We start from the raw sequence: 14,458 nt of genomic DNA, 5'->3' as shown, positions 1-14,458 counted from the left end.
GAGTAATTGTTTCCTAGAAAACTTTTCCTAACCCCAAATCTTCCTTCTGAGCTGAAAGGGCGGGATCTAATAGAGAAGGCTGTAGAGAAGCAGGGGGTGGGTGACTGCGGAGCCCTGCTCCTGTGGGAGGTGGGGGAGGGCAGGGAGCTGGGCAGTGGACCACCTCTGGGGCTTGGAGAAGAGCCTGAGCTGAGGGAGCCGGCTGATGGGCCGCTCCAGCTGTCCCCACCTTTCAGTACAGACACTGATGAGATTTTTCCTCCAGTTACTCTAAGTCATAGACCCAGCCTGTGCACGCCCTGTATCCACATATGTCTCTGAGCCCTGCAGGAAACTCTGGCTGTCCCTGGAGAAACACAAGACAGTCAAATAAAATTTGTGAAAGAACCTCTCACTTAAACCCTGTCAAAAGGTTAAAGATTTAAAAAAATTTGTTTTTTCCAAGCTGTACATTATTTTAGTAAACTCTATCCCCAAACAGGGCGCCAACTCAGGACCCCCAGATCAAGAGTTGCATGTTCTGCCGACTGTGCCAGCCAGGTGCCCCCAAAGTTGATGATTTTGAAGATACGATCCAACACAACAAAATGATCCCTCTCTTACAGTTATTCCGTAACAAATTCTGCCAGGCTCTACTATCTGGCCCAAAGAAATTAGAAACAAAGGAAAGTGGTGAAGAGAATATTTGTCGGCTCAATTTTCTGGTTTTCTATAATAGTCACTGGATTTGCTGAAGGATTTGTGTCAAATGTCTTAGTGTTAGTGGCTTCCGTGGGTCCTGTATTTACTAGCTACAGTTGCTAGTGGACATTCATCAGAGAGAGGTGCTGCCTCTGACTGAAGAGACGGGTGTGGATGATGGGGCACTGTCATTTTCACAGAGGCCACCACAGGATCTCTTGTTCCCCCTATTCTTCCAAGGTGACATTGACACTCTCCCACTGAAAGGTGAGGTCTGTATCCCCTCTCCCCTGCCCCTAACTGGGGCCAGATTTACAACTGTTTCAAACGATAGAATATGGTAGAAGTGAGGTCACAAAAGTGAGGTCATAAAAGTTGATACGGCATCCTTTGTGCTTTTTAGGATAGTCTCTTAGGAGCCATAATGGTTTACATAAGAACTCTGATTTCCGAGAAGCTGACATGCTGTGTGGAAGCTCAGGCTGAATTGAGAGGCTCAGCTGAGGTTCAGGTCGACAGCCAGAATCAAAAGCCAGAGGTAGGAGTGATTCTAGCTCTGCAGATGATTCTAGCTCCCAGCCATTGAGTCTTCCCAGATGAGGTCCCAGACGCTGTGGAGCAGAAAGAAGTTGTTTTTGCTATGGCCCCCAAAGTCCATATTCACAGAATCTGGGAGTGTGAGAAAGTAAGTCGTTTTTACCTACAAAGTTTTGGGGTCGTTTGTTACATGGCAACAGTAATTGGGATAGATATGAAACCGGGAGCACTATCTGGTCTCTGAGTCCTCCTGAGATACTTTGTTGGAGCATTAGAACTTCTTGGAGCACTATTTGAAAACTCTGAATGAACCAATCTTTAAGGGCCTCAAATTCTGTTTCTAATAAACCTGGAATGTAATAGTTTTATTAAGAGAAGCTTCTTGCCTAGTGTTACGGATTGAATTGTGTCTCCTGCAGTGGTCAAAGACAGGCTGTCCCAAGATGGGACTTAACTACATAGAAAAATCTAAATTGGGGTCTCTCCCAGAATGAGTGTTTTTAGCAGAGATAAATTTTATCTGACCTATCTCTATGGCTGGGCAAACATCTAATTACCAAATATCTGATCTTCTTCTTATTATTTTTTTAAAGATTTTATTTATTTATTTGACAGACAGAGAACACAAGTAGGCAGAGAGGCAGGCAGAGAGAGAGAGGAGGAAGCAGGCTCCCTGCTATGCAAAGAGCCTGATGCAGGGCTCAATCCCAGGACCCTGAGATAGGACCCCAGCAGAAGGCAAAGGCTTAACCCACTGAGCTCCTGTGATCTTTCTCTTATTACTTTGTAATTGCATTCCTTCCCTTCAAAGTCCCAGACCTCAACCCCCTTCTCCTTAGTTCAGGATGATATATAGACCTCCTTTTTCATGTTTTTAGAATTTCCAGTCTGTGTGGATTTCCCCTAGGTATGCTCTTAAAATTTTCTCCTCTTAATCTGTCTCATATCAATTTGATTCTTAGTCCACCTAGAGGGATCTTGAAGAAGACACAAATTCTTGCTCTCCAACACTCTCAAAATGATGAAGTCCTAAACCCCCAGGACCTGTGAATGTGGCCTTATTTGAAAAAAGGGTCTCTGCAGATTATCAAATTAAGAGGAAATTATTAGGGTGGGCCCTAATCCAACATGACGGAGTTTTTATAAAAAGGGGGAACTTTCGAGGCATCTGGGTGGCTCGTTTTTGGTTAAGTGTCTGCCTTTGACTCAGGTCATGATTTTGGGGTCCTGGGATCAAGCATGGGGCTCCCTGCTCAGTGGGGAGTGTTTCTCCCTGTCCATCAGCCCCTCCTCCTCTGCTCGTGCTCTCTCTCACAAAGAAATAAATACAGTTGGGGTGGGGGGGGGTAGTTTGAACACAGAGGACACACACGGAGGATGCCAAATGAAGATGAAGGCAGAGATTGTGTGACGACGCATCTTTCAGTCAAGGATTCCCAGAGATTGCCGACAAACCACCAAAAGACAGGAGGGGCGTGGAGCAGATTTTTTTCTTACAGCCCTTGGATGCCACCAGCCCTGTGGACACCTTGAGCTAGCACTGTGAGACGATACATTTGTTTGTGGAAGCCACCGGGCGTATGGCAGTTACCGCAGCCCTAGGACAACAATGCTTCCCAGAAGCAGGGATGATGGCCCTCGTAGCCCCAGGGCTATGAGTTAATAGAGTTAGGCTATGAGTTAATAGAGTTAGGCTGTCCAAATGTTAGAGTATGATTTTTAACACAATTACTCCACAAAGACTATATGAAATCATAAAGGAATCCCAAGAACCTTTGCAATTAATATAGAAGAAATACAACTTTTTATATTAAAATCACTGCTGGAAGTTTATTATTTTTTCTTTGACTATAAAGGAGATATAAAACACAAGAGTTACATGTTGCCTTTTTTGTGTCACTGTTCCCAAGAACTATATTAGTTGAAACTATTACTAAAAAGTGAATAAACTTTTTAAAATGGTGATATCTAAATGTAACTTGAATTGAAATAAATTCCTTGAAAGGTTAAAAAAAAATAAAGCCCATTTTCTACTTGTTTGCAAACTTTCTAACAGGATTCCCTAAATCAAAATAATCAGAATGGCCAGTTATATTTGGTAATAACGTCTTTGCCTAATGCTGTGTCTTTTATGAAAAATCTTTAAACTAGGAAAATCTATGGTATCATATAAATGTCTGTACCTTGCTTTGCTCAAATGTGAAATCTTAAGTATATAGCTTGTATTCAAAGATTTACATACAAAAATAGTACAGCCTCTCACTTTTTTCCTACTGGGTACTGAGGATAACATTCAAACTTACATTCTGAAATATGCAGGCCTGGGGCCATGTGAGTACCCCCACTGAGTCTAAAATTGTCTTTAGTGACTTCCCTCCTGTGTACTTCTGGACCCAAACAGAAATGCTGCTAGCTCACTAGCCTGAACAATGGACTTGATTCATTCAACATCAGTGTTTATCTCAATATTGTATATAAATGAAAGGGCTGGAAGATGGGACATTGGAAGGTACCAGGAGACAGTCTTCTCCATATCGCAATTGCAACAAATCATCAGCTGTCTCCATTCTATTGCATTTCTCAGCTAACGTCTCCAAAATTTCTCCAGCTGCCACACAATCCTGCGCTTCTATAAAGAAAAAAAAAAACTTAAAAAAAAAAAAGATTTTATTTGTCAGAGAGAGAGAGAGAGCACTCACAGCAGGGGAAGCAGCAGGCAGAGGGAGAAGCAGGCTCCCCACTGAGCAAGGAGCCCACGGGACCTGAGCCAAAGCCAGACTGGTTACCCGCTGAGTCACCCAGGGGCCCACCTGTGTGTTTCTCATGCACACATTTGCAGGGCCTCTTGCCCCTCTCAGAATCCTTCCTTGTCTCTTGTAGACTTTCTCCCAAGGGCTATCAGTTGATAATCAGTAAAAACGGTGGGGTCACAAAGGACTACAGAAAAATACGGTAAGTGACAATTTAGCTTCAGAAGTCACCAATCACAATTTTCTTATGCATAAGTAGTATATGGGATTTTCTTAAAAAGGGCATCTGTAAGTCCAGTGTGTGTGTCATAAACGATTCCTAGCTGAGCAGAACCATTCTGATTCCTTTAAGTAACCACAGTCATTACGGTAACCGTGTTTGGTGAAAGCCACGTGGGTCAGCAATCGCATAATCGGATCTGGCAAAGGCAGCGCCATTGCCCTCCAGACTACATATTTGAGCGCTAATTACTCAAACGGAACTCCAGGGGCACCTGAGGTAGATGTGGCAGTTCACGGAATTAAGGGAGGAAATAATTAGTCACGGTTGCAGAAACTAGCTCGACATGAAGTGAAAGAAGGCACGTGGGCTAGTTTCCTGCGCAGCCCAGAGAGCCTTCGCAAGGGCACATGCAAACGTCTGGGAGAAATGCAAAGGATAAACATGACTTCTGTAATCCAAGAAGGGACAAATCTCAACTTTAAATAACAAAAATGACTTTATTTATTTTCTGTTCCTGTGTACTACTACATAACCAAATAACATGAAGACATTTTATTGGGAATTTGCACTACAATGAATCAACTTTCAAGCATTTTCTGGACAGTCTTAGAGGTTTTAAGAGCATTTGACACAGTCTGAACACAGTGGGAGAAAACAAGTGGCAGAAGACCGACGAGGGGAGCACATAAGGCATTGCGTTTCAACCCAGTAAAAATATTCATTCAAGAGGCAGAATCAGGTTGGAGAGGGACTTGTATTCAGGAGAGGGCAACTACATTAAAAACCATGCATAGGAACTGTTACTTCACATGGCCAACAAGTTGTTCAAAGAACCCCTTTTCACAGTCTTCTGATAAAGAAAAAATTCCCTGGGGTGGCAGGATATTCTTCCCTCTCCCCAGAATGAACCTCAGGATGTTACCTTTGTCCTGCATGGCTCTGGGAAGACGCAATGAGTGGGAACACCTCGTTTGAAAGGCTGCCGTGAAATTGTATCCAAAGCATGTCACTGAGGCCAAAATCTGAAAAATCAATGGCAGGTCTGGTCGAGACTGTCCAAGTTTTCTTACAATGTGTCTGATTTGACAAGAAAGGATGAGAATCTCTTACAGACCCTTGAGGCATTCCCTCACTCATAACTGTGCTGTTTCGTTTACTTGTTTTACTAACTTAAGGTTACCGTGGGGCCTTACTGTGAGTTACTGAGATCCTACCAAAAATGTCAACTGCATTGACGAGCATTATCACATTCAGAATTAACGGGAGAACACAAATCATAATTATATGAAAATTTATCTTATCTAGTCATTACTAAGTATTGCTGACCATTTTCATCACGATGGATCATGGATGTCCACTGTTGAAGTATAGCATTACTATTGATCAGGTATTTGGTAGGAAATTAGAGAGTAGAATAAACTACTTAAAAATGGACTTTTTTTTTTTTTTTTTAATGATAGACTTGGAAAAATAAACAACAGCAAAAAAATCCTCTTGGGGGAGATAGTAAGAAGAGAAATAAAGACTCTCTCTTCTTTTTTCTTAATATCAGAAATCATAAAACAGCATATTGCAAGAACTTGGACCTTCCTCATCCCATGTAGCCTGAGAAAGATGCTAGCTTGTTTCAGACCCTCTCTAAGAAGATGGCTTGAGAGGCAGATAGGGGGGCACCTCTGAATGGATGAAATACTCCTAGAAGGCGACTTTCCAGGCCTTCCTGCCAAACGGGATGCCATGTAAGTTGTTGGAACTTTTTACAGCAGCTTCGGGGGAAATGTAATGGCATTTTTCTTGTTGGGTGAACAAGAAAAATCTACAATTGTTTCACTGTATCAAGAACACTTATGTTAAGAGTGTTAAAAGAACAAAAAACAACGAAACAAGAACCTATCACATAACTAGTTTTCTGAGGTGTGATCTTCTTAGGGGAGTTCCACTGGGATATACTTCTATGCTCTGCTTCAAGCAGACCCTCACCAGACAGATACCTGTTCTGCGCTTAACCATAAAAACCGACCAGAAAGCGTGTCCATCATGGGCTTCCAGCAGCCATAGGCGTGGTGAGCACCTATGGTGCTTTTCCACTGACAGAAGCAGTTTCTCATGAATCCTATAGAGGTTGGAGAAATAGAGCTAGTTGTTCCTTTTTAGCAAGAGCACTTGTAAAATACAGAAAGGGATTTAGTAAATACCCCTTTTACACTGAGTTGATGCATTAAAGGACTTTAAAAAAGTCAGCAGTTCATTTACCTGAGTTTCCCATTTAAAGGCTAAATGCAATTGAATACTTTTTGCTTATAAATGTGAACCAAAACTCATGACATTAAAAAGGGCCAGAGTCAGAAAACTGAGACTCCAGATGAAGTTTGAGACTTTGGAGTTTTTATAAAATCCAATAGAAACATCTATGAATTTTCCTTCTTCATTAAAGCATAAAGTCACAGAACAATACTGATTTATGGACTGTTATTTAGAATTTAGGTTAGGGGTCAGCCTGTGACATCATTAAGCAAGCAAATCAGAGTCTTTTAGAATTGGGAGCAAATTATTACAAGTGATAAAACTACTTACTAGTCCCTTACTTCAGTTGTGAAGCCCATGTGAGATTATGAATTAACACTAGATAAAGACGTCAGCACGATTGATTTTTAACCTGAATAGATCCCTTTTGAAGGGTGATATAGAAAACAACTATAAATTTTATCCAGAAAAGTAGTGCACCCAGTGTTTTACCAGTAGTTATTTAAGCTTACCTTTCAAGAGGGTGGTTTTGTCATACTCAGTCATGGAGAATCTTCCAAGTCTTTTTAGTTTGTTTGCTTAAAACAAAGAGGTCTGTGTTTGTAAATACAACACATTGTTCCTAATCAGGATCCTAACTATGTTCTGGAATCAAATATTCTCTCCCATAAGAAATACAGCCATGTACTCTTTTAAACATATCATTTCAATTCTAGGTGGGAAATAAGTTATACAAAATCACTGTTCTGATACTTGGACAAGAGCAGAAGTCATAAAGCATCCTAGACTTCTTGATTTCATTATTAAACAAATGAAAAGCATCTCTTTCCCAAATCTTCCCTCCATAACAACTCTTTGCATCTCAAACACGACTGAGGTACGTGTGTCTGCTGTGTAGTTCCTAGAAGTTGTGTTCTATACGTGACTCGGAGCAGCACTGTGTGAAGTCACTGGGATCAAGGCGTAAAATTTAAAAGCAGTTAGTTTGAAACCCCAAATCATCTTCCTAGTTCCTTTCATTGTTAAGTCACAAAACTCTCCTAGGTGAGACTAGAGTTCTGAAAACAGTCAAGTGTCAATTTATTACATAAAACAAAATTCCCACAATCAGCAATACCAGTCTTGGATTGAGGGCACAAAAAGTGTTTTCATTTTCCTGTTATACACAGCAGAAGAATCAGGAACAGATTTTGCCCAAGATGCATCTACTAGGTTGGATTAAATACAAAGATAAGGAAAAGCCCTGCTGACCATCAAGCAAAAATTATTTTCTAGGTGACATCCACTTAGCAATTTGTTTACCCTTAAAAAAAAAAAAAAAAGTAACAGGACCATTTTAGATGAGATGCTTATTTTAAGCCAAAAAGCAGAAGGAGTTCCTGTGTCTGCAACACTCGCATCCACAGCATGGGCAGGGTTACGGGAGCTCAGTTTATGGGGATGTGGGTTATTCGGTGGAGCAGGCAGAATGGGAAGCGGTGGCCGGCCACCTGGGGCCACCTGGGGCCACCAGCACACCTGGCTACAGGGCCCCAGCTCTATCAAAGAGTGCTTCAGCGGGGAATATTTTTTCCATCTGATGTACCCACATATCAAGATATCAAAGATTATTACATTACTAAAAAACCAGGCTTCTGATTCTGATTTTTAAATTTAATTACCTATTTTAATTAAAATAAATTTAGCTTCTCTAAGGTGGTTCACCAGTACTACATAGCAATATTCAGATGGAGGGCGGGGGTGAGATGGGGGGAGGAGAGCCCCTGTACTTTGTTTTTAAACGATATTTTTAAAATGTTGGTGAGAACGCAAATCAGTTATAAGATGGGAAATGACCAATTCAGATCAGCTCAGCATGGAAGAGATTACTGTCTTCACTCACGTAACAAAATCCCAGCCTAACGATCACATGGATCGTCAAGTAGAGGAAATAGCACAAGTGGGGTTCTGCTGGAGATGAGGAGAAATTTTGAAAACAATGGTCTGTGGCAATGCACTTCTGTGAATTTACCCTCCAGAGGAGAGTCTTCTGTAGGACGGAGGACTTGGCCAGTGCAGAATGCAGTCAGTAGGACGATGACTAGTACAGACTCCTTGGTACACACACAAGGAAAACAAATATAAGGACCCTGGACAGGTGTAAACAAGCAAAATAATCACCTTGGCAAAATATGTTTTTAAAAAAGACCAAAAAGCATGCAACTTAAAATTCCCTCCCTTTCACGAGAATGAAATGAAACACACAAAAAAACCCCCCAGATGGAACCACCTGTTTCTGTCAGTAGAAAACAATAATAGATACATTAGGTTCCAGGACAAATAAAACTTTAAAATATTAATATTGAAAAAATACAATTAAATTTTTATTAAAAAATACAGACTCCTTACTCAATCTCTGTGTACATTTTGTGTTGTGTGAAAAAGAAAAAAAAATAAAATAGGAAAGGCATTAAGACTACCTAATTATTTATACTGTATTTGGTAGAAGCACGGTTCAGTGAAGCTTTAAAGAAAAAGAAGTTATTCCGCTTTCATTTGCTCCCGGACGTCCGAAGGCAGAGTTTCAAACAGAGCGTCTTCCACAACCAACCCAGCTCTCTTCAGGGCTCGGCAGTCTCCCAGTTCTGGAGGGAGGATTTCAAAGTGATTGCCTTTAACGTCTAAGTAGGAAAGAAATAACAAATTCCCGATTTTCGGTGAAAGTACCGAGAGGCTGTTTTTCCCTATCTTCAGGGTTTTCAGTTTCTTGCAGAAGTAGAGTTCATCGGGAAGGCTCTCTACTTTGTTACACGTGATGGAGAAGTACTGTAAACTCTGCAGAACTCCGATTTCGGGCGGGATGAACCGGATGTCATTGTAGGACAAGTCCAAATACCGGATTTTGTTACACAGGAAGAGGTGGGAAGGCAGCACCTCTATTTTGTTGTGACTGAAGGCCAGGCGCTCCAGGCTGGTGAGCTTCTTGATGTGCTCTGGGATGTACGTGATGCTGTTGTGCCACAGTTTGAGCACCGTCAGCTTTCTCAAGTGCTGGAAGCTAACGATTTCCTCTATGGACTTCAGATTATTCTCTTTGAGGTCCAGTTCCTGGAGGCTGAGCAGACTGAACACGGCATGGGGAATGCGCTCCAGGTCACAGTGGACCAGCTCCAGCTCCGTCAGGTTGGTCATCTTCTTCAAGTTGTTGAGCATCACCAGCTTGCTGCCGTCGTTATGGATGCACATCTTCTGGAGATGGCTGGCCACGTCCACCACGGCCTGCGGGATCTTGGAAACGTTGCTTTTGATAGAGAGAATTTTAAGGCTTTTGAGATCCCGCAGAGACTCAAGGGTGACGTTTTTGGAGATATCATGACTTAGAGAGCCGACCAGATAGAGCTCTTCCAGATTCCGGAGCCCGTACATCCAGGGGGGCAACTCCCTCATGTCATCAAACTTGACGCTCAGGACCTTGAGGTTCTCCTTCAGGAAGGAGAGTGCTGCACTGTGGATTTTGACTGAGCACTGGTGGAGTGAGAGCTCCTGGAGATTGTCGAGCTGCGCGATGGTGGCTGGGATCATCACATTCTTGATGATTTCAAGTTTTAGAGACTGCAGCTCTGTGATCTCAAAGACAGTGTCCGGAAGGCCAGAGAGCATGATGAGAGGGAGTTCCAGCCGGTTATGGGCATTCATCTGCAGCTTCTGCCTCAATTTATCGGGAGTCCACTCGTTATTTAGGTTCAGCTGCTTTAATTTGTTCTCGCTCACTTCAGACAGGAACACGGCAAATCTCTTGGAATACAGCGGGTCATACTGGTCTATCATATGAAGCATGAAAGCAAAGTCATTTTTCACATCTGGAATGTCGTCAATGCCGGTCTCCTGGCGGACATACTCGAAAGAGTATTCCCGTAGAGAACGGTAGAACAGCCAGTATAAGGTGTAAAGGCACGTCAGTCCGTAGATGCTTACAAAACACAAGTAGCAAAAGGACAGTTTTGAGAACAAGTGGGCCATGGTGTGATTACAAGAAAAATTTTTATATCCGGTCATGTCCTGAATGTCAACATTGCAGTCCACGGTAAACTGAACTTTGGAAACCAGGGCGCTGTTGTACGCGATGATGATGAGGAATTTTATGACCTTCAGCACCGTCTGGCGAACATACATGGCATAGAGTATATCGCCTTCTTCGACATGCAGCCTGAACTTCTTCACCTTCTCAAACAAGGCCTTCGCTTGCTCACCTTCCTTCTTATCCAGGGCCCCCGCTGTGGACTTGTCAACCACGAACTTCTCAGGGATGGACTTTAATGACTGAGAGTTGACCAAGCTGCCTTCCGGACCAGACTGGATGGTGTTGGACCTGCTCATGTTGTTCTTCCTGTTGTCCTTTTCCTCTGAATCCTCCCCAGACACTTCTGATAAAGCCCGTGTGGTCCAAGGGGAGTCAAAACACTTCCCCAGGATAGAGATGAAATGCTCTATTTTGGAACTGGAGCCGGGGAACTTGAACCAAAAGTTGCTGCAGAGCATGAAGACCAGGGTATGGATGAGGACTAGGTAAGGAAAATACTTGGCATACCAGTGGAGGGCTCGCTCGTAACACATCTGGTTTATGAAACTGTACTGCTGGAGGTCCAGGTCTGTCTTGAGTCCTTTCATCTCCACGGTGGCGGGGCTGGTAGGCGATGGCTTAGGGGGAGGCAGCGGGGTGGTGCTGGCAACTGCCTGAGAGACATTAGACACGGAAGAGTGATCCTGAGAAGGCTGGACCCTTTTCGGAAGGCAGATGATCTTGTCTTGCATGACCTGAAACACACAAGTAATCTTTTCAAATTATATTATTCAAAGAGCTCTGATAATGTCATTAGTGTGAAGACAGCAGCAATAACATCCAATAAACGTCCATTTCCTCTGCCTGGAGAATACAATGTTCGATCCCGGCACCAGGATTTCATTCCCTGCCCACGTGCCGGGAAAATGAATTATTTGACTTTGCTCGTCAGGTCTAAGTTATGACATAGAACACAGTGGTTTTCTTAGGCCACAGAAGAACTTACAACAAAGTATTTAGAGAACATTTGTGTGTTTAAAAATTTTGCATTTCTTCTCTTCCTGGAGCCTGGGAGAATCAGTCATTGGTGTGGGAATTATATCCCCTTATCAGACTGGATGGCTCCCCGGATTAGATGGGGTTGTGTATTGGAATTAACAGGATTGGCAGGAGGAAATGTGGAAGAAATTCCTGTCTTGATCCTCTCCCCTTTACTTTCTACCCATATCCTGGATTGCATGCATAGATGGATGCAAATGGTCTTCATAATTCACTAAGCTTTTATAAAGACCATTTCATCTCTCTGAAGAGAGGTATGAAAGAATAAGAAGCACTCCATAGTAAAACAATTAGGTTTAAACTTGCTGGCTTTTCACACAAGACATTACATTGAAAACTTTAATCTGACTACCAATATCATAATTTTGGGGGGGGGGGGGGGAACAAAACAAAACCAGTAAGCCCTGATAATGTCCAGGAGTCTCCTACCATTGTGATTTGGGTAAGAAAGAGGGCATCTTCTTGCAGATGAGGGAGCAGGAGGCAAAATACTGTTTGAATCAACTGGGAGGAACAGTCTCACCACTGAGGAGACCAAGGCACAGAGAAGTTAAGTCACTTGCAACTGTCGTCGTACTCAGGCCACCTGGACCCAGAGCCCACATTTTTATTTTATTGTACCACATTTCTAAATTTAACCCAAAAAGATGCCAATTTGACTTTATCATAATAAATCAGCATGTGCAAATTATGTTACAGGAAAAGAGCTTACTTCTTCAAGATCCTATGCAAATAAAAATGAAAGAATGAGGTTAAGGGGAAGAGAAGTTGTCTCACTACAAGAGTTACAAAAGCTTTGTCCAAGAAGATAAAGTGGGAAGCAATTATTTACTATGTCAGTCAGGAGATGTAAGGAAGAAATCACACATGTGACTGCATTTCTAGAATCTGGTGGCCACAGAGGTATGCGAACTGAACAGTGGTCTTCAAGCATTTTTGTAAAAAAAAAAAAAAAAAAATTTAATAGAGAGATCACAAGTAGGCAGAGAGGCAGGCAGAGAGAGAGGAGGAAGCAGGCTCCCTGCTGAGCAGAGAGCCCAACTTGGGGCTCCATCCCAGGACCCTGAGACCATGACCTGAGCCAAAGGCAGAGGATTAACCACTGAGCCACCCAGGTGCCCCAGTCTTCAAGCATTTTTATCACTTGTCAGAGAAAAAATTGTGCGTGCCCACTCAGTATATGTATGTCTATTCATAATTATATCCACAAAGCACTGTTGAGCCATATGTGAAATATTACAAAACCTTAATCCTTTGAAGCTTAAAATAAATACAGGTATACCTTAAAGATCCTGCAGGTTCGGTTCCAGACTACCACAATAAAGCAAATACTGCAACACAGTGAGTCAAATGAATTTTTTGGTTTTCCAGGGCATGAAAGAATTACATTTACACTATACTATAGTCTATTTTTTTTAAAAGATTTTATTTATTTATTTGACAAACAGAGATCACAAGTAGGCAGAGAAGCAGGCAGAGAGAGAAGGGAGGGGAAGCAGGCTCCCTGCTGAGCAGAGAGCTTGATGCGGGGCTCGATCCCAGAACCCTGGGATCATGACCCAAGCTGGAGGCAGAGCCTTTAACCTGCTAAGCCACCCAGGCACCCCTACTATAGTCTCTTAAGAGGGCAAAGAGGTGTCATGTTAAAAAAATGTCCGGGGTGCCTGGGTGGCTCAGTGGGTTAAGCCGCTGCCTTCGGCTCAGGTCATGATCTCAGGGTCCTGGGATCGAGTCCCACATCAGGCTCTCTGCTCAGCAGGAAGCCTGCTTCCTCCTCTCTCTCTGCCTGCCTCTCTGCCTACTTGTGATCTCTCTCTGTCAAATAAATAAATAAAATCTTTAAAAAAAAAATGTCCACCACCATCTGAGCTTTCAGCAATTTATAATCACTGGTCATGGATCATCAGAGCAAATAGAATAATGAAGAAGTTTAAAACATTGGAAGAATTACCAAAATGTGACACTGAGACAGGAAGCGAGTAAATGCTGTTGGAAAAATGGGGCCAACAGACCTGCTCGACACAGGGTTGCCACAACTCTTCCATTTGTGAAAAACACAGTATCTGCGAAGTGTGATAAAATGAGGTGTGCCTGAATAGAGTTTCCATTTTTATCTCACATCTCAATGCACACCCTTTGCATTTCTGGGGGCTGAAGTACTCTACCTTGGAAACCCCTGGAACAGAAAATAGCAGGAGGACGTCTAGACAAATGGCAGACTACCCTTAAGGACTGTAGAAGAGAGACAAGCAATTCGGCCTTTGGGGTCATGTTCTGAATGCATTCCTGCTCCTGGTCTCATTTAATGCTCCTACAGTCTGTGTAGTAAGCAGAAGGTAATGGTGAGAGATGAGCAGGGAAAGGGAGTGTTTCCCTGAGCACTTTCCCCAAGAGTGACACCTTCGAGCTACTGTATTCATATGGCCTTGTTAGTTGTGAGAAAAACACGGAAGACTTGGTTTGTGGAAGCGAGATCAGAAGGTAAAAAGGCAGGCACCTTCTTAAAGTGCTAACTCCCTGCCAAGCAGCCAGGCAGACCCCGTTCCTGGCCCCTTGCCCAGCACTTCCCCAGGCTGTTCCTAATGGAGGAAGATGATAGACCTGTGGAGATTGCTTGCACAGGGTTTCAGGATAGGCATTGCACCAGGGAGCTAAGCAAATGGGACAGACAAGGGTGGGCTGGGCTTCTGCTGGGCTCCCCTCAGTGGGATGGAAGCCCCATCCTCTTGGGGCTATCTATGGTTACATGGTGAGGCTACTTTTTACTATTCTGCATAAAGGCACCCGATTGGCTAGCATCTGCCATGCTAAGGAGGGAGGCAGGTCATATTCTCACCATTCTACAGAAGAAAAAACCAGCTAAGGTTCAGAGAATGTCAGTAAGTTGTCCAAGTTCACATAGCAGGAATTTAAACCCGTCTTCTG

General features: G+C 42.9%; 1 protein-coding gene across 1 annotated transcript in view; it reads right to left on the bottom strand.

Annotated features, from left to right (window-relative positions):
- Positions 1 to 4,668: 4,668 nt before the first annotated feature.
- LRRC8C (leucine rich repeat containing 8 VRAC subunit C) overlaps positions 4,669 to 14,458 on the bottom strand; it is a 78,531-nt gene continuing 68,741 nt past the window's right edge. The window contains exon 3 of the mRNA XM_059375343.1: positions 4,669 to 11,229. Within this exon, the coding sequence (XP_059231326.1) occupies positions 8,956 to 11,229 (2,274 nt within the window). The 3' untranslated portion in view covers positions 4,669 to 8,955. The remainder of the gene's footprint in view (positions 11,230 to 14,458) is intronic.

This window comes from Mustela nigripes, chromosome 14 (assembly GCF_022355385.1).
Source record: "Mustela nigripes isolate SB6536 chromosome 14, MUSNIG.SB6536, whole genome shotgun sequence".
Lineage (NCBI taxonomy): Eukaryota > Metazoa > Chordata > Mammalia > Carnivora > Mustelidae > Mustela > Mustela nigripes.
This window is presented reverse-complemented; position numbering and strand designations above follow the sequence as displayed.